A 20,675-nucleotide genomic window follows, 5' to 3' on the forward strand; every position below is an offset into this window, starting at 1 on the left:
ATTTTTTCCAGTTTCGAGGTTCAAATTTTCTTTACAATGAGTAGCAATCGCAGTAGATTGTAGGAACAGTGCCGGAAAAAGCTTATTTGAGAGTGCAGCTCTTAGGCGCCTGTTTCCGCGTTTCGAGGCGTCGCCGTCGCCGTCGGCGTAAACGACCCGCTAATTCTAGCGGGAAATCGAGTTGGTGTTGAGGTTACGTGAAGTCAATTTTCGCGCTAAATCTAGCGTAGGAACTGAATTTATTAATGGCGACGTGACACGAAGTTATAAGACGTCATTTTCCCCGCTAAATTTAGCGGGGAAACTGAACTGATGTTGAGATCACGTGACGTCCATTTCCGCACTAAACTTAGCGGGGAAACATAACCTGCTAAACTTAGCGGGAGGAAAAGAGGAGAAGGAGGAGGGAAGGAGGGTACGGAGGGAGAGCAGGCGCATATCCACCCCTTCTCCTCCTCAAGAGCTGCGCCCTGGTTTCATATTACAAAGATTTGTAAACGTCTTTCATTTTTAGAGCGCAGCTCTTAAGCGCCCATTTCCGGCTTGAGCAGCATCGCCGTCGCCGTCGGTGTAAGCGTGAGGTCACGTGACCTCCCCCATGTCACGTGATCCCCTCAGGTCACGTGACCCCCCCCCCCCTTCACGCGACACCCCCCGGTCACGTGACCCCCCGCGGTCCGGGGGTCACGTAAACCCTCCCCCCCCCCCCTCCCGAGATCACGTGACGCCCGTGGGAGGAGGAGGGGAGGAGGAGAAAGGAGGGGAGCAGGAAGGATCAGCACGGGGGACGAATCCGAATTTTCATTACTCCGAAAAATGATTTTAAAAGACTTCTATCTCTTGTCCCTCGGCCGGCTTTGAGCCGGAGCCCTATCGTCCAGGAGTAGCAGGCAGGATCACGAGGGAGTAGGATTGAGGAGGGGTCTACCCTCCCCTCAATACCCTTCCCTCCTCCTCCTCAGGAGCTGCACTACAATTCTGCGTTACAGGCAGTTGTAAACGGCTTTCATTTCTTTTTTTTTTTTACCCTTGGTTTGAATTGAATTGAATATACTTTACTCAGGCAGACGTCTTGGAGGATAGGACAAAAGGCGACTATGGTCGGCTCACAAGGGCCTGTACCCCTGGCATGGAAGAAAAACAAATGCACTCCCCGGCAGCAATGGAAGCCAGCCACGTCAAGATGCTTTAGCTCGAGCTGTGTGCCGAGATAACTAGTGTCACACGAAACGCTCTCACTTGTGACTTGACTACTTTATAGCCGCGTGCTGCGAGTTGAGTACACTTCTTCAGCTGGAACAGCTTCTAGAGCTGCAAGCACAGACTCAAGCAAACTGTGACCACTACGGCATCCGCCCAAAGAGAAGCGCTAAATATATCGATCAAAATAGTGCATATTCTAGCACTATAGTTGACATTTGGCGCAGTAAATATTATTGTTCACAAATGCTTCAGTATGTTTTTTTATGAGCACTATATTTGTTTGGACATCAAATCTAGCTCGGGCTACTCTCGGAGTTCAACTCAAGTGCCCTATTTGTTGAAACGGAGAAGTGAAACGTCTACACGAAGTTCTCGTCTGAGTTGGAACATGACTTTCGACGCACTGCTATTCGTCTTTGGCATTACCGATGTTTAGGGAGCGGATGTTGAGCTTCACAAATATACGATACAGCCGTTGACTGGTTTGTCAAATGGTTGGCGTGCAATATGCTTTCGCGTGAGAAATGGGTAAAACGTGTTAATTTCATTTTATAGCGGAGAATTCTTATATAAGGCTGAAAAGTATTAAAACCATGAAAATTTTAATGACGTCGAGTGGGGGACAGTAAATTTACAGCTGATAGAGGCTGTGCAAAACCTAATTTTAATTTAAAAAATAGATTATTATATAGAAATACCTCTTCGCCATGTGCACTCGCGGATGGGTGTTTGAGCCCGTAGCATGATCCTCCGATAGTAAAAAAAAAAAATGCGGGAACAATTTTTTAAGCATTTTTGTTTACTTATCTTGAATTAAACATGTTATTATGCATTTCTGTACTTTACGCACTAATGTATCTTCAAGCAAATATTCTTTTATTTGAAATTGATCATATACTTGTGTATTTTATACCCCTTTCGTTGCACCTTGATGTTTGGCTTCGTGATTGAGTTCTTTTAATTTTTATTTTGGCACGATCTTTATGATGTAGGAATGAATGCGCATTCGCCATCTCGATTTACCTATGTCTATCGACTTGAATGCGATGCGCTCCCTAAGCGCATTATGTCGTTAGCATGACCGCACTGAATGCTAAAACCGGATTCGGTGCGACCAAGTCGCATTCATGTAAAAGCGGCTTCAATCCCACTCCATTCAGGGCCAAATGTATCCAATTTAATCCCATTGCAATACTACAAGCGCTGCCGCCTCTCAATTTCTATTCAATTCGGGGGTCGTGGAAGTGCTTAATGATTCCGGAATCATTCCAACTCTGGAGTGGAATCTCCGCAACCCTACTCTGCGTCATTCACTGTCACGCATTGCAAAATCCTACTCGCGGGCCAGAGGTGGCGTCAGCGAAAGCACTCCGCGCACCAGGTCTCTTTTCCCGACGCGCATCCGGTGGGAAGAAAACAGGCTTCGTGATGAGGAAACGCCATGTTTGAAGCATGCTGGCATTCGGAGACCCTACAGCCTCCTGGACGGCGCACCATTTTCGGGGAAGGACCCTCGGGCGGCCGACCGCACGAACCACCGCCGAATCTGTCCCACAAAAAAAACGCGACGGGGAGGAAGACAATCTCGAGTTCCACATGAGGACTATTTAGGGTCAAAAGTTCGCTGGCGGAAGGAAAATGAAACACGGAGAACTTTACACTTGCTGGTTTATGTTCTTTTGTTCATTCCGCGTCTTGTTAGCAATGTTTATGATTTTGTGAGCCGACCAATGAATGGGCATTGAATGGTATGCACTTGCACCCACGAGGGTTGTTTGCCTACATATGAGGGTGGTTTCACTCGAAATTGAACACGCTTGTCGGGTGGGTCTTTGGATTTTTTTAAAATATATGTAATTGTCCCATCCTTGTAAAAAACTAAACCGCTTTTTAAATAAAAAAAATTCTCTTAAAAAAAATTAAGTGGGGCAGCGTGAAAGTCTGTTTTTTACTCCGTCATTTTTCTACCCAGTTCTGTACGCTGGTATGAGTACGAAAAGCATATAAAACTGACAGTAAATTTTTGCGTCATTGCACGCTATGCTGAATATTTTTTGAGTTAAAAAAAAACACTTCAGTACTTTGTTTTTTGTATTGAAGTAAAAACAAAACCAAACATCGTCTCCCTGACAATCCGGTGGCAAATTCAGAACCTTGTAACTCATGATTTATTATAGTTGTCGCTTACCAAATACTATGCGGGTGCACTATACATGGGCTATTTTCGGGCATACGTTAAGTTTATTTTATTTTTAAGGAATATTTTATATTTAATCTGAAATATCGTCAAAAATGAGATATACCATCACTTTGAACCTGCTTTATAAAAACAAATTGTTATTATTGCTGCCGATCATATGAACTTTCAATTAACTCAATGCAATCACAATTTTTTTTTTTTTTTTGCTGCATTTTTTTAACAAGTGATCGAAATCGCACCAAGCTCTCGGAACGGCTAAAAGCAGTTGCCGCAGGTCGGCTTCGCAGCAAAGACTATACTGGTCATTCTTATTTTTTTGTTAAAATGTAGCGGATAAATTTATTTTGACAGAGAACATTTGTGCTTGGCTACATATTGTATTTTCTTAATTTTGTAATGATGGCATCTGACATTCTTCAGTCTGATCGTTAGCGGTGCAGCGGGTGTTCCGTTATCCGGTGTCTAAAGCCAGGGCCACGGTGTAGGCCAGGGCACAAAGGGCAGAGAAAACGAAACGAGCTCTTCATGTAGCCACACCGGGGTCATATACCTGTTTGTGATATACACAGCCTGTAAGGCACGTACAGCACGCCTGGCCCCTCAAGCTATACGCCCGTCTCCGTTACGCCCCGGAAGCACCCGCACGAGCCGCCAATCCATGATGTGTCTTGTCGCGTGCGATCAAATAATCATGTAAGCGCCTCTTCTTTATTTGCGGTGTTTATATAAAAAATATGTGATATAAAATGCCCCTCTTAAGAAGGAAAAGCAGTTTACACAAAAAAGCGGGGAAAACGGACTGAGTTTACATGAAGCGAAGACATTTTTTTACAGAGCACAAACACCAATTGGCGACAAAAAGTCACATTTATTAATTAAGGCTAATATATAATATTTAGGATGCACTTGTAGAACAATATGTTGCTGTGCTTCAAATAGTCCAGTTCGCGAGCAACGCAATATGCAGTGTTGGAACTTTCGACAACGGCATCGGCTTGCCCCTGCGGAGACGATTAAGCGCAGGGGCGAGCCTCAGCGGTCGAACCTCAGCGGTCGGATGCAGCCGAGAAGATCAACAGCTCGGAAAGTCGAGACCGACAGAACGAAAGCTGGAACCAAAGCGATCATACGCCAATCGAATATGGCAACGCAAAGTATGTCGAATATGGCAACGTCAAACTTTCATCTGTTTGCTGGAATCAAACGGCATTTTTGAGGACAGTATTTCCGCAGTTATAAAGCCGGTGTGGACGCTGTCCGTGGGTAGTGTGAGGATCAAGACCAATCGTTATATCTCCATGGGCTGACAGAATTGGAACACCGCTGGGAGACCGGAGAAGAGCATCACACTAAAGGAGGACTACGTAGAGAAGTCTCAAATTGCCATTCGTCTGGGATAACTGCTTCGCAGGAAGGCACCCACTTTTCGAGCATGCCTCGCTACATCTTCAAATATATTCAGAAGATTCGACACACAAAGTACCACGTTCATCGCAGTGAATAGCGTAACAACGTTTCGTTTTACCTCGAAGCATGTCGAAGAACCCAATTTGAAATCAAGTACGGAAGGGTACTGATTCCGGGTACTAGGTCAAGCAGTGGGAACAGCCTCCAAACCTAAGAAATTGAGAGGTGTAGGACAAAGTGGTACCGTGTAAAATAGACCCTGATAAAACTACTCCAGTCAAAGTAGTCTTAATAAAATGGTCCCTAACAAAACGATCACAAACAGAATGGCTTCGTACAGAATGATCAACAGTGCTAAGCTGGACGAAATTATCCAAACTTAGTTTCTCGGTGCTTTCCACTGCGTTTAAACATATGGATTCTCTCGGCTCTTAATTAACGACAAATTAGTGTAATAAAAAGCTCAAATTAATTGTCTCAGCTAACCGATTACACGAAGTCATCGTCTCCAGTTAAAGCCCCCTAATCTTTCTAGGCGGCTCCACACATTGCTCTACGATAAGCAGATAAAATATTAAGGCTACGGAGCTGACCATCGTACGTTATCTAAAATAAAAACTTGCCCCATTTTGCGTAATTCTTAATTTTTTTTTCTCTTGTTGAAATTGCGAAATGAGGTTCCGAGATAATGATTGGAGGCACCCCCCCTCCCCCCCCCCCCCCCCCCCCCCCCCCCACTACGATAAGTTATTTCAATCTAGGTGCATCGAGATGAGCTCCTTGCAGCACAAAACTCTCCGCATTCGTGTTTTTTTTTTTTTTTTTGCGGAACACAGTTTTAATTTGCCTGAGCCATTTGCACCCCGTTTCACTCCAAGTCCGACCGCAGCTGACGCTACGATCCGATGAAGCCAGTCAAACAGCGTCAGAAGTGCATTGTCACGGCTCTTTTCGTCTGTGTGGGTTTGCTATCACGCCTAAACCAAGCACGCACAGAAACAAAAAAAAAAACGTATTATCTCAGCGAATTTGCTGCCCCTGTGTGTGATTGGCTTCGTCTGTGATGATGCGAACGCACAAAGGCAATGAGCGCCGTGACGGTACACTTTCAGCGCTGCTTGATTGGCTTCATTGGTAGCGAAAGCTGAGGTCGCACTAAAAAGTAAAACGTAGTGCAGACGGCAAAAAGAAAAAAAAAAAAAATAATGCGAGCTCCGCGACACCGTGCAAGGCGTTTCACACTGACGTCGGTTTGAAACTTCATGTTTCGTGCCACGCTGTAGCGTCACGTCAAAGGTCTCGTTTTATAAACGTACTGTCGGCTCAGTCGCAATACACCCTTCGTAAATAAAATTGACTAATTCCCTAACTGTTGAACAGAAAAACGAAAAAAAAAGAGCGAGATTGTTTGTTAGAGTGTCACGCCATTCTGTTAAATTTCCCAATCCGTGCAAGCACGCTTTTGCATGAGCGACGCATTAAAGCGCTTGAATTACTACGCCAAGAATAAAGCAGACAAGACCAAAGGGAGACATTAGGACACAGCACACCTCAACTGATTTCTTGCAAAACGCAAACAAAAAAACATGAAAAACAAACACGCCATTCTGGAAGAAGTTGATATGGTAATCAAATATAAGCGTGCCTGACTCATTCGCTCTAACACAGTGAAACTCTTTGTCTACAATTACCAATATAAAGGGGCGCTGCCGCGCTTCCTCTGCCTTTTTCGTGTTTTATGTGTTGCGTAGCAGTAAATAATGACCCAAAGCCAACCATTACATTTAAATCAGTTTACCTTTATAGTCATTGAGAGGTCAATGATTTAAGATAATTTCCGTCCACACGCGTCGTGCGTCCGCTTCAAGTCCTTCTACGGTAGAGAAAAAGGTTCTGCGGCTGTATGGCCTTCTGCTTCGTGACCTGGGCATTACGCGGGAGAGGAAAGAGCGAAGCTCGCTGCTAATCGAGTGAGACCACGTCGTCGCGTGACAGCAAGGGTGCCTGCGTGACATCGCACGCCACAGGGAAGACGGGCTGGAAGAGTTCCTGCTAGACGACGACGAGACACACTGTCTCGAAGGTGTGGGAGGACACGACTGTGACTTCGTCCTACGACGCTTTCATGCGTGGTGAACGAGATCGCTTTAGCTTAGTATCCCTTTCAATCATTGGCTACCATGCGGCTGATAGCGATGACGAGACTTGGCAAGGGCATCACGATCATACATATAATACTGATTTCAAGCTTTCGTTTTGGTACGCAGCGCTCCTCTATTAACTCAAGAGGCAGCCGCTAGAGAAGCAGACGTCGATCGGTGAAACTCGAGCAAATGCGTATATTCCAAGCAGGGTGAATGCTTCGATATTCATGATCACACCATTGTTACTTTACGCACGAGGAACCATCGAGAACAAACTCACACCACCAACGCCTTTCACACTTCGTTTTATCTTCAGTCCTGGCGAATCCGACGCTACAAGCCGACGGGGCGAATCAAATACCGTTAAAAGCACAAATTAATGGCGTTCGTCGTGTACCTGGGGCCCTAAACTCGTCAAACACAAAGCTAATGTTGAAGTTGACGGAGGGCACCGATTGGCCTATCACGGCAATGACTTCGCGCTTTTTTTTTCTTCGCCGACGTCCAATCGGCGCGCTTCGCGGACTTTCGTTTCAAACTTTGTGTTTCAAGAGTTTAGGGTCCCTGGGCCCCCAAACTCGTCAAACACAAAGCTGGGGCCAAAGTTGACGGAGCACACCGATTGGTCTATCATGACGATGACTTCGCGCTTTTTTCGCCAACGTCCAATCAGTGCGCTTTGTGAACTTTCGGCTGCAACTTTGTGTTTGACGAGTTTAGGGCCTCTGCTCTATTATCGTCAAGGCTGCAGTTTAACGAACGAAATCTTGAACAAGGCAGTAGTTCAACCACCAGGGGTCCTAATCTGGACACTTGGCGGAAAAGTCGGCGAGAAATTCGGCGGCTATGATTGGCCGGTGCCAAGGTCAAGTGTGGCGTTGGCCAATCGTGGCCGCCAGATTTCTCGCCGTCGTTTTCGTCAAGCGTCCAGCTTAGGGCCCCAGGGCGGCTGTGCACGTCCGTTCACGAGCATAAATGTTTGCGCACGACACCGGCGTTTCTTGCAAAGTTTTTTTTCGGCGGAGGAGTTTTTTTTTTTTTTTTTTTTTTTTTCGGCGTCCGAAGTGGACGGTTGCAGCTGAGCTGCGTTCGCTGTCGTCTCGAAGCACGCTGTGTTGTTCCTACTGTCACATCTAACGCCGAAAACCTCGCCGGTACGAGCGTTGAACTTCAGCCTTTTTTTCTGGGGCCTTCTGGGAGACGCCGAACATCGCCCGGTCTACCGCAAGCAAGCGCCGCGGGGGGCTCGTGCAGAGCCAACCTCAGCCCCTTGCCGGCGACGGAATGTCTGCTGGCCAACCTTCATCCCAAGTTGACAGGCCCACCTACCACCTGGAGCCGGAGCACGTGTCGTCGGGGACTCGTCCGTCTCCCCGACAAGCTCATGAGGTAGCCGAATCTTCGGAGGACGACTCTACCTTCAAGGAAGGCATCTCCGATATGGACGACTCTGAAGGGTCCCAAGACTGGACCGAATCGCGAGGCAAAAAGCGCCGACGGAAAAGTGGCGGCTCGGGCACTTCCGGGACTACTAGCCACAGGCTACTTGAAGAGGGGCTCACCGTCTTGTTCGCCCCCACCAACTCCGACTCGGTTGCGTCGCTCAGTCCATCCAAGCTTACAGAATACGTCGAATGTGCTGCGCCAGGTGCCGTCAAAGAAGTCCGCGTCAACAAGGCAAGGAACTTAATCGCGGTCGAAGCACGGACACCCAAGCTCAAGGGAGTACTCCTGGACCTCAAGGTTCTCTGCACCACTCCTGTCCGAGCATTCCTCCCCAGTCCCCCGAACACCTGCATCGGGCTTATCAGGGACGTGGGACTTGGCCTTTCCGACGCTGACATCCGGAACCAGATACGGGCTCCAGTCAAGATCTGGGACGTGCGGCGACTTGGGGAGAAGTCTAAACTCGTGAAGATTGTCTTCCTCGGGAAGACGCGGCCCGACTCCCTCCTCTACGGACTAGTTCGAACTCCGGTCCTGCCTTTCAAGGTAAAAGCCCTTCAGTGTCGGCGGTGCCTCCGTTACGGCCATATATCCGCGGTCTGCAATCGTCCCCAGGCATGCGCACGATGCGGCGCCTCACACGACGGCGGGTGCAAATCACCCGAACCAAAGTGCATCAACTGTCGTCAGAGCCATGAGGCCACGTCCTCGTCCTGCCCAACCCGACGTCGAGAGGTCGCCATCTCGCGTTACCGCTCAGAAAACAACGCAACGTTCCGGGATGCCCGCGAAGCACTCCGCAACTCCTCGTCAGCCAAGTCAGACAAGAATTCACGCAGTGAGCAGGGTAGCACCCCCTCAGACAAGAATGTACCCCAAGACGCGTCCTTCCCCGACAGACACTCATGCACCGGCGGTATCATCCCCTACCTGCCAAGAAACCGATGCCACTCCCGGCACCAGCCTCTCAGCCTCCAGCACCACGGTAAAACAGACCTGGGCAGAAATTGTCAAAAGCTCGAAACCATCCAATGGCCGCGACACCCAAGCTTCTCGACAAGGCGCACCTGTGCCGCCATCTTCAGGCCACACCGAAGCCGCCGCCCCCTTCTCGCCGCATCCCTTCAAGTCCATTGTAACCATGATCTTTGGCGCCGTGCGTGACCTAATCCACATCCTGCCAACATCCTCGTTCCGTAAGTTCCTGGAAGCCGTCCTAACGCTCGAGGGCATCATAGGGGCGCTGCTCTGAAGCTCGACTGACAGCGGTACCCTTAGCCCCGCTGATGCCTCCCTCAGTGCATCAGTCCCCTGTTAGAGGGCGACGACAGACCCCTGTGGCTCTACAGTGGAACTGTGCAGGTCTGGTGACCAGACTGGCAGAGTTGTCCCTCTACCTTCAACAATGGAAGATACCCATTTTAGCTCTTTGCGAAGCTGGTCTCCCAGGAAATCGCAGCATCCCTGGGTATTTTGCTTATAAAAGCCCGTCCATACCAAGCTTTCCAAACGGCAGCGCTGCAATTTATATCCAAAAAACTATCCCTCACCATGTCGTGGATGTCTCTGACCTCTGCACTGTTAACCGGGACCTCGTTGATAATAGTGAGGCGCCGGGCGGCGCCTCACTATTATCTCAATTTATGTCCGCCCAGGTCGCCGGCTTGGTGGATTCTCTGCGCACCAGGATCACCGATCCGGTTGTGATCTGTGGGGACTGGAACGCTCATCATGCTCTATGGGGCGACATCAGAGAAGACGCAAGGGGCAGGATGCTGGCAGAACAGTTTGGAGAACACAACCTTGTTGTGGCCAACGACGGCTCCCCGACATTTTTCCGGCCACCCTGCACTTTCAGTGCCATCGACGTCACAGCCCATTCACCGGAGATCCCACTGGCTTGGCGGGTTGCAGCCGACACCATGGGCAGTGATCACTTCCCAGTCTTCATCGACATCATAGGCCTACAACGTCCTGGGGTCCACGAGATCTCCGTCATTCACTGGGACCGGTTCCGAGACAACCTAGGGCGATCTACACGACCCCTCCTGGAGGCCATCAGCGACGCGGTGAAAGAAGCCACAATCAAGGCATCCGTACCTACATCCTTCCCTGCACCCGACCTGACCCTTCTAAACCTGTGTGCAGCGAGACGGAGGGCCCAGAGACTTCTGCAACGTAAGGGTGGCGTGACCTTTAAGACCCTCTTTAACAAGATTGACGCTGCCCTACGACGCTATGCCAAAAAATGCTTCAAGCGGCAGTGGGATCTGATCTGCTCTTCGGTGGATGCAACCACACCAGCCCGGCGTATCTGGAGGCTTATGGACAGTCTGTCCGGGAAAAGAATGTACAGCCTCCCATTCGCTTCTCTGGCCCTATGCACGGGAAAGCTACAAGCGGCCCTGGCCGAAGACTTTGCTACTCTCTATGCCGCGGCCGTTTCCCAGCCAAAGCCGCGCTGCCATGCGGATAAAGCACCTTTCTGCATGGATGCCCCTTTTACGGAATCCGAACTGAGATCCGCACTGAGAGCCTCCAAGAGACGAGGGGCACCGGGGCCAGACGGGGTCACGACGCAAATGTTACAGAACCTGCCAGATTCACGTTTACAGGAACTTCTTTCGTTGTTCAATGATATCTGGGCCTCATCGGAATCTCCAGCGGTTTGGCGACTGGCATGGGTGGTCCCTGTACTCAAGAGTGGCAAACCAGCAGGAGACTTATCGTCCTACCGGCCGGTGTCCCTCACCTCATGCGTTGCCAAGCTCTTCGAGCGGCTGGTAAACGCCCGCTTGATCTGGTGGCTGGAGGAACACGACCTACTCCCGTCAAATATAACTGGGTTCAGGTCCCGTCTCTCCGCACAAGACAGTATCCTGGACATTGTCAGTGCAGTGCAGCATGCAGCAGCTAGCCGTAAGTCTACCGTGGCGGCATTCTTCGATATTCAGGCTGCATTCGACAATGTGGAACCGGCATCAGTCCTGGCCCAACTAACCTCTTGGGGTATCACGGGAAGAGTTCAGGGCTTCCTCGAGGGGTTTCTATCGAACAGATCAATCCAAGTCAAACTGAGCAACACACTCAGCCAGTCAAGACCGGTGCAACGCGGTCTACCCCAGGGCAGCGTCCTGTCGCCTCTACTCTTTAACATCGCCATTGCGGGCCTCCCAGCCGCTCTTCCCAACTCAAGGATCCCGATTGGCATATCTATGTACGCGGACGACTTATGCATCTGGGTTTCTGGCTTCCGACACCCAACCTTGAGGGCCATAATGCAATCCGCCATAAACAAGATCCAGGCCTTCCTCGAGAACCAAGGTCTTTCAATTTCCGGTCACAAGGCAGCAGCCATGGTCTTCCCAGGAAGGAACCGCCGGTTGCGGGAGGTCAAGCTCCAACTGGACTCGCAGCCCCAGCGCCTTGTATCAAAGCACCGCTTTCTCGGCATTACTCTTCAGAACCGCTGCAAGTGGCACGACCAGATAAAGGCCGTCACGGCTTCCACCATCTCTTCCCGGAACGCTGTGCGCCGGGTCGGAGGGCAGAACTGGGGCAACTCTCCCCGATCCATGCTGACCCTTCATTCTTCTTTGGTGGTGAGCCGACTCACGTATAGCTTACCATACATAGACCTCCTCCCCAGTCAGGCCGACAAACTGGAACGGCTACACCGTGCGGGCCTGCGAACATCGCTAGGCGTTCCCAGAAGCGCCAAAAACGAGAGGGTGTATGAGGAGGCCCGGTCGCTTCCTTTGCACCTCCAAGCCTCCCAACGCCTGTTGCTGCAAGTCATTCGTCTAGGGGAGACTCATCCTGGCCAGTCCCTGATCAAGAGGCTCAGGACCCGAACTCAATCCAAACTCAGCCTCGCCACCAAGACCCTTGCCGCACTTGGATGGGAACCCCCCCAGATAATCAACCCGCACGGCAGGACACCCTCTTGGGAGGCAGGCCTGCAGTTAGCCGAACTCCTACCCGGCGTCCGCAAGAAGGCCAACACGCCCCCTCTGGTTCTCAAAGCAGCTGCACAAGAACAGCTAGCAGCAAGGTACCCTCGGCATCTACACATATACACGGACGGTTCGGTGGACAGGTCTTGACAAAGCAGCACGGCAGCCTACCACATCCTGGACTTACAAAAAGACTGGAGCGCCCGCACTACTCACATGGTGTCGTCCACGACCGCCGAGCTGCTGGCGATCGCAGAAGCCCTGACTGCGACGAAGTCGCTGCCTCCACAACAAATCGTTGTCCTCACGGATTCACGTGGAGGAATTCAGCGCATACGCAAACCTGGTCCATGCCCCACTGCCAACGAGGTGAGACGGGTAGTCCGCCAGCTTGAAGAACATGGACACTCCATCTCAATCCAGTGGGTCCCATCCCATGTGGGCCTCCGCGGAAACGAGATCGTGGACCGCATAGCCTTACGTGCCCACGACCTCTCTCCTACACTAAGGGCGCCTCCTAATCCCAAGCGCTACCAGCAAGCCATCCAGGCTTTCTTCTCGGATATTTCCCCCTGGAGCAGCTCAAAGCGGCCACCTTACCTGACCCAGGGGTTAAAACGGTCCGACGCGACGCTGCTCTTCCGACTTAGAACAGGGAGCGCATACACAGGGAAGCTCCTCCACCGGTTTGGACGCAGAGACACTCCGCTCTGTCAGCGGTGTGCGGTCACAGAGGACGAGGTTCACATAGTCTGGGGCTGCCCTCTCCACGAGGAAGCTCGAAGGACGTTTCTCTCCGCCCTATCCTCACAACACATCCGACCGATGACAGCATCAGACGTAGTTTTCCCTGAAGGTCCCAGGCATAGAAGACGGATCATACAGTCCCTCCTATTGGGTTTCCTACGTGAGACCGGTCTAGCAGAGCAACTATGACGCCCCTCCTGCTCTTCCGCTAAGTGCCACTTGCCCAGTTCGGACTCGCCAACTGGCTCACTGAGACATGAATGCTGCTGGTTTATTTTGCCTTCCCCCCCCCCCCCCTCCCCCCCTACTCACCTAAGTCCCATCTTTTCCCCTCCTCCTATCCCAGGGCGGAACAACGCTTGCACTTTTGGCAAAGCTAACCCTGCCTTCCCCGCATCACGACACCCCCCCCCCCCCCCCCCCCCCGGCGTTTCTTCTTCACGTCTGTACTACTCGGCGGCCGCGTGACGTGGATCAGCGCCTACGAGTTTTGCGCTGTCATTCTGGTCAGGGTCACCGCGGCCTTGTCTTCCGTGTTATCTTAGATAAACCGTCTTTTTTTATGAATAAAGGACTTAATTTTCCTTCCTTATTCGAATTCTTACTGGGAACGGAACCGTCATTTGTCTTGTTTGGAGGATCGAATGCTGTCGTTTTTACTTTTCTGTACACACAAATGCAAAAGCCGAGATACGGCCAGAAATGCACGCTACCAAAAGCAAAGCCAAAAGTCTGTTTGTAGTCGTGTAAAACCTTTTGTTAGCATAGCGATTCGAACGTGTAATGCAAAAGTGTCACACAGAGAATGTAATTTATAATTCGTAGTAAACAGTTAACAAATTTCAATGTGCAACTTCATTTTTCAACCGGAGATCTCAATCAATTTTCTTTTTCCTGAATCCCGTTCAAAGCATAGTACATTTTAGACATTTTATTAAACCATATTTCTAGGTTTTTCTGTATGCTTTTTAGTCTTGTGTCTCGCGGAAGAACTGACGTCAGTAAGGTATCTTCTAAGCCATGGGACCGTGTTCTTGCCACGCACGCCGTTTTACAGAACTCAAGAGTTCCTGATATTTCTAGCTATATTCTAATCATAGCGATGCCAGGAGCTCCAGTGTTCTGGTATGGGTATGATCTGGCTGTCAGAGATTTTCTTTTAGCACATCATAGTATGAATTTCTACAGGTTTGACTTGAGCTAGTTGGTGCATATTGAATAGGATCACCCGAACAGCTACAAATTAGAAGTACCGAGAGAGGAAAAGACATACACACCGCTGACTATCAAGTTCAACTTGCTTGCTTTAATACTTCGTATTCCCTTTTTCTTTTTCACTGCCGCTAGTGATAAAAGCCATTCCCCATATCCGCGCTGCACCCATTAGGATTCACGTTGATTAGGATGTTAAGCGGCTCGTACCACATCCCAAATATTGTCTTTCTTTCGCGTGGATCGTCACGCACATTGGACTACTTTCTTCGATGGCCAGGGCTTCAATTACTTCGCGTGCATATGCGTTCTGGTGTCGCCTTATAGTGGTAATGTTGTTAATATTAGGAGTTCACTTGCAGGACCGGCAGTGTGCAGAGAGATGTCCGGCCGATGTTCCTTTAACAGAAGCCGCGTGCTCCCTAGCTCGATTGTTCACACACCGCCCGTCCCTGATGAAGCTGTCTCTTAACGAAACGTTTGCAGTCATTTTGAGATATCTTTTCCGACTACTTCTTACCAGATTATGTTCGCAGGTTGCGCTCAAGTGTTTATAGCACGGCCACACAAAATCTCGCGTGTACCGGAGTGAAGTCAAAGCACGAAATGAAATAAAATATTCTTTTTAATATGCCACGAAAGCTCAGATTTTTTATCAGTAACCATACCCCTCGAGTCAAGCAAACGTTCGCTCATCCGTCGACGCTAACTAACCAGCGCAAATGAAAGAGTCACCAGGTACGATCAAAATGAAAGAACTAGTTTGGAAATGACGTGTTAACGCTATACTAAAATACTTACACTGCCATGATATATCCAAATCAAAATAAACGACGTTTTTTGATTCTACCTAGCAAAAACAAAAAAAAAAATAAACATCAAATAAAGTTTTTGAGTCGCTCTAAGCTCTTTCATTCTGGGAAGAGACACCGGATGACGGCTTGTTTCGATATCAAGCGCGGAAAACCGAAGACGAACACATTTCGAGAGATACGATACTTGGCTGAGTCGAACCAATCAGAACGAATATAACCCAAAGATAAGAACGCCGATAGTCCGAATTTTCAAACTTCTGCTGAGCCTCAGAGCGCTCGCATACCTCACGCGGGACTCGTCAGCTTGCAAAATAATGTGTGCGTGTCTCAGTCTTGAGTCGGCGGTGGAAGCCAATGCATACTGAGGAACCAAATGTACTCGAGAGAAAACGCCGTATGCTTCTTCCATCTGTAGGCCACACCCGAATCTCCGAGAGAGGTTCTACCAGAAGCGGGTAAGCGCTCGCGACTTCCGAGGAGCTCACCGCCCGAGGAATTGCGGTGGCTTTCTTGTTTGGCTTTAAACGTATCCAAAGCGGCCTTGGAAGTTTTTGTTCGCTTTAAGTGGTGAGCATAAGTAGGATGGATTAAAATGGCATGCATGAGATGCAGCAGGATATTCATTACCGCTTCATTGAGAGTCGATAGTAATCCAGATCCGTTTGCTCTAGATAAGGGGGAAAACTCCTAATTGTCATCTTAACGATTCTCGACATAAGGCGAGATGCATGACAAAGATCTATCTCCGCGATAATTGCGGTGAGCTAAAGAGCGTGCTAAATTCCCTAGATACGTTTGTATTACTTGCAGGAGGGTCGGTGGTCGCGGGGAAGGGGGACTGATTTGAAGTTCCGATTGCGTCGTGTTGCATTGTATCTCGCGTGGGTGGACTCGGCACCTTGTGAGCTGGGCCGAACAGCGAGCTGGGGTACATACAACAACGCGAACAGCAGGTCATAAAAAACAATATTCAATCGCTTCCTGCATTTCGCGACCGAAACAACGAACGTTAAATGCCGGAAGCAGCAGGTGAATAGCGACGCCACGCTAGAAGAAAGTAACTTGGAAAGAAGAAAGCAAAAGCTTTCCTAGCGAACTTGCTCCGTTGAATGACTTGGAGGAATGGCATGAGCGCGCGACAGCTCGAGAGTTATCGGTCCCTCAGTCGCCGAACGAAGTACGTGGTCCAGACGTCATGTAGTTTTTAGGGGGCCACGGAAATCTTCGTTCTAAAAGAGGCCCGCCACCTCGGATGACCTTCCTGGTGTTAACAATTTATTCAGAAGCTTCCCGATGACGACTGCTGCGCGCCTGACTTCCCGGTCCATGATCCGCTCCTAATCCTCCCCTAGCCATGAGCGTCGATCAAACTTTTCCTTCACGACGATTCGTCCACCCCGCAGCGCCGTTCGACCTGCCTGACCTTATTGGCGGACGGCTCTCGCCGGGGAATTGAAGAATGCTCCCCACGGGGCGCGGAAAACACCCTTCTGCCGCTCGCAATTTTAACGAAACGTCTAGACGGCACACGCCGACCGGGGCCGTAAAGAACCGCCTGTGGCGAGTCCGTTCATGAGCGCGGAACTACACGGGGACGAGGGCCCCCCAGCGCGTCCCCGACGCGGATGACGTTGTGGGGAAGCACGGTTAACCGCGCTGCGGAGGGCGGCGTCGCAGTTCCGCGTACCTGCCTGAAAGTGACAGTCAATGACCCGACAATTCGCGTGCAGCGTTGAGACTGCGCGTTATAGAATGCCCACTGTAGCGGCGCTTGTCGTTGTTTGCGCGCGCGCAAACACCGAATCTTGGATGGTTCGAACGGTCCGTCGCGTTTCTGGATCACGTCAGGGGATATCGTGCGCGAACGTAGTCTCCGTTTTTTGCTGCGTCAGCGCGTTGGGCGTGTTGTGTCGACTGACAGCTGTGTCGGGCGTCAAAATGAAAGTACGGTTCGGTGGACGGACCGACACGCGTGCGTACCGGTGACTTACTGAACTCGTTCGGTTTCTTATCGAAAGTCTGTCGTGTGAAGTGTTCGCAATCATGATTAGAACGGCACGCCTTTTCGTTGATCGCAGGCCTGCTGTCACCCGGCGACTGGTTGCACGATGAACGTCCGAGCATTATGTCTGACCACGATCCTCCATGCGGCCTCTTTAATCCGAGGGTACACAATCAACATCACCATCAACGCAGTTGACACCACGCCAAGTAAGTCGAAACTTGTTTCTTGCAACATCTCTAAACTAGGGTTTCTTTTTTATTAGTTTTTTCTTAGATTTTAGGCGCCGCCAAGGCATGATCGGCTGCTGTGCGTGACATTGATCGGGGTTATCTATTTAAAAAAAACTCAAGCATAGAATGATCAAATATAATTGGCCCCGAATAAATGCATTATCTTACGCAAGGCATTAAATACATGTCATCCTTAACTTTCACACTGCCTTGAACGCTGCATCCGAGATGTTTATTAATTGCATGCACGCAACTTCATAAATAATATTGTCAAATCCTCCGTGCAACTGAAGCATTAGCCAAATCCGCGTACGCGAGCACTGGAACTTTCCCCTTCGTTTTGCTGCGTTAGTTGTACACAAGCTTTTCTTTTTTTTTTTTTTTTTGAAATCTTGATCTGAGCTAGTTCCAATTCATATTTATGTTCACACAATGTAACCGGTATACAGTATGCACTAAAATGAAACACCCAGTCGCAGCGCGTGACAAATACGGCGGTTGGGGGCGCTGCTCGTGCTTTGGGAAACCGCATGTCACTCCGTTCGAAGGAAAGGTGCCTCGTCGCTGCGCAACGATTGAGCTCGACTGTGTTCTTGAGTTCCGCTCACCTCGGGGCGATATGAAGCTTCCTACAACACGCGCCGCGCCTCAAGCGTCCACGGGCAACCTTGATGGTGCTAAATGCACGCTCCAAAAGAACTGCGGAAGCTCGCCGTCAGCACGCGCTCAGCAGCAACGCACACGGATATGGCCGCCAGTGAATACACCCTATACACACATGTAGCCACATTACGCATACTACAGCTGAACATACATTGAGCGTATACACATACATGGCACGTGCAAACATCAATACAACGGCACACTAACCCGATCACTACTCCCAATCTCTGCGTTTCTGTCCTTTATACTGGTCGTTTTGAACGTACGGAATTCTCGGTGACCACATAATCAATAAAGAATATTCCCAGTGCGTTGCTTTGTTTGGAGCAATGTTATACCTCTAAGAGTATGTTGGACGGCTGAGGGGATGAATCTCTTTGTAAAACGTAAATGGTCATGCCGTAATTATTTGAAAGCCAATAAATCAAGCCGCTGCAATGTGGTTCCAAGCCATGCGTTTGTTTCCCCTCACGGCACGTCGCAGCCAGTATTTCTATTGTAGTGTTTGTCTTTCTATTTGTGCTGTTCGTGTGCGGCTGCAACTGTCTTGAATTAATCTCTGTAGAGCGGGTATTCACTCAGCTGGAAGTGATGTTTCCCGGGCAAAGAAATCGCTTTTCGATCAACTTCAATGCACTCAAAGCCGCGACTTGTGGCAGGTGTTAAGTGTACGGAGCTACGCCATGGTGAGCTCGAAAACTTCTAGCGCTCATCCCAGCGCGCCACCTGGAGGGCAGTTTCTCCAGGAACCGTAGTACATTTAAACAGCAAACTAAAGGATAGCTTTTTTTTCGATTTTCCCTATTATTTTTTAATGCTAAAATCACACACTGTAAATATACGTACTTTCAGTCTTATTTTTGTACTGTTCAGTCCTTTCCCCAGAGCGCAATTGCTCTCGGGGAGGAGACTACCGACAGTAACATTGGCCACTGTACGATAGGAGCTTACTGCTCAGAGCAGAGTTCGAACATGACTATCCGCACGTCGATCGATTGCACCGAATCCCTCGAGTGGTCTTAAACATTTTAATGTAAAGCGGAATGTCGGCCTGCGATACCCCGCCCCCTCCGGTCACGGCCCGACCAGCGGCACCAATGCCAGACAGTTTACGTCATCTCATCTTGTTGTTACACCACTGATTCGCGAACACACGGCCACATCGGCGACTATTCCAGTCGTCTGTTCACTACGCACAACACTGCCATCACGATGTTGCTGCTATGTTGCTGACACGCCGAAATGCAGGACCACGTTGATTGCCGGTTGGCATTCGGCAGCGGAAAACATAACCGAACTCAGCACTGAAGGCACCCAGGCAGCCGGCAGCAAAACCTTCCTGTCTTGGAGGCAGTTTCTGCGATTTCCATAACGTCGAAAACTTCGACACAGTTCTGTGTGGTTCCGAGTGGGTCCCACAATCCGGAGACTGCCATCTTACCCAGTGTACGTAGCGCTGCTGGCGCTGCTGGCACTGCTCCAGAACTTCGCTGTTTCTAGCGGCTTCGTTTGCTCGTTTGATAAAATTTGAGGAAAAAACGTCAATGCAACCGAAATGTTCTGACGTATGGACTGGGAGACCGAATTAAAGGCGGCCGTCGCTAAAGCTGAAGCTCATTCAACTCAGCAACATTTATTAAACAACGTGCGCGACGTGCTCGAAAAACGAAACCGAAAGAAAAGAAGTCGGGAGGGCGAAAGCTTTCTGCCGTCTGCCCGGAGAAGCAGAAAAACGCCTGGTTCTTCCCTTCTTCTCATGTCCGCTTGGGGGCGCTTCGGTAAAAGGGAGAAAGACACGCCGTTGCTGGCCATTTTCCTCCATTTTTTCTTAGAGTACAAATGGCAAAGTTTCAGAACGAACCGTTATATTGCTAGAAAAGTATAGGCAATGTTTTAACATCTTTGATGGTAAAATAGTGGCCTACAACGGCCGCGAATACACGGGGTTGGAGGGGGCAGGGTACCGCGAACTGGACCTTTTTTCCATTAAAAGTTTCAGAAAATCACTTACAACTTCTGAATGAAGTAACGGTTACTTCTGAAACTTTGACTTCTTGTCTGGACCGCTAGCGCTACATTTCGGCGGATATTGAGCGTTCAGGGCGATGCGTACCTCATTTTTAAGGTGAAAAAAGTGCAAATTTGTTGAGGTGACGCGCTATACATTGATGTCCCGTTTAAGTTCCTCCCCTGCTGAAGCGCCATGAAAGAACCTCAGTCACCGGAGGCTCTAACTCGTACTGATACAGCACCCGAAAGACACATCGAAATGAGGTACACTGTCTGAGAATAAATTACGCGTCTACCATCATATGCTAAATCCAATTGTTTTCTTTTTTTTGCAGAATATGTCGACTCCTATCACGCGGCACCGTTCGTGTACCGCCCTGTCCACCACATTCATCGACGGCCCAAACCCTCCTTGCGGCCTTATCACCACCACCACCACCATCGCTACAACGGACACTACTACCCTTCCAGACCGTACCACGCATACCACCGTGTGCCTCCCAAGGAACACTACTACCATTACAAGCCTCGGCCCCAGCCCCTGCGCTCACCCCCCGCCGCCGCCGCAAGCACCACGTCGACCGCCACGGGAACACTTCAGAGAACCGCACTACCTAAATCATCCCGAATCGCAAAG

At 49.7% G+C, this 20,675-nt stretch overlaps 1 protein-coding gene and 1 pseudogene across 1 annotated transcript in view; both read left to right on the forward strand.

The window, feature by feature from the left end:
- Positions 1-20,675, forward strand: part of LOC8024664 (brain-specific serine protease 4-like) — a 55,735-nt gene that overhangs the window by 13,452 nt on the left and 21,608 nt on the right. Inside the window, exons 2-3 of the mRNA XM_042292668.1 lie at positions 17,209-17,341; positions 20,374-20,569. Of these exons, the coding sequence (XP_042148602.1) occupies positions 17,239-17,341; positions 20,374-20,569 (299 nt within the window). The 5' untranslated portion in view covers positions 17,209-17,238. The remainder of the gene's footprint in view (positions 1-17,208; positions 17,342-20,373; positions 20,570-20,675) is intronic.
- LOC121835370 lies at positions 8,239-9,652 on the forward strand (annotated as a pseudogene).

This window comes from Ixodes scapularis, unplaced genomic scaffold (genome assembly GCF_016920785.2).
Source record: "Ixodes scapularis isolate PalLabHiFi unplaced genomic scaffold, ASM1692078v2 PGA_scaffold0__279_contigs__length_252992795, whole genome shotgun sequence".
Classification (NCBI taxonomy): domain Eukaryota; kingdom Metazoa; phylum Arthropoda; class Arachnida; order Ixodida; family Ixodidae; genus Ixodes; species Ixodes scapularis.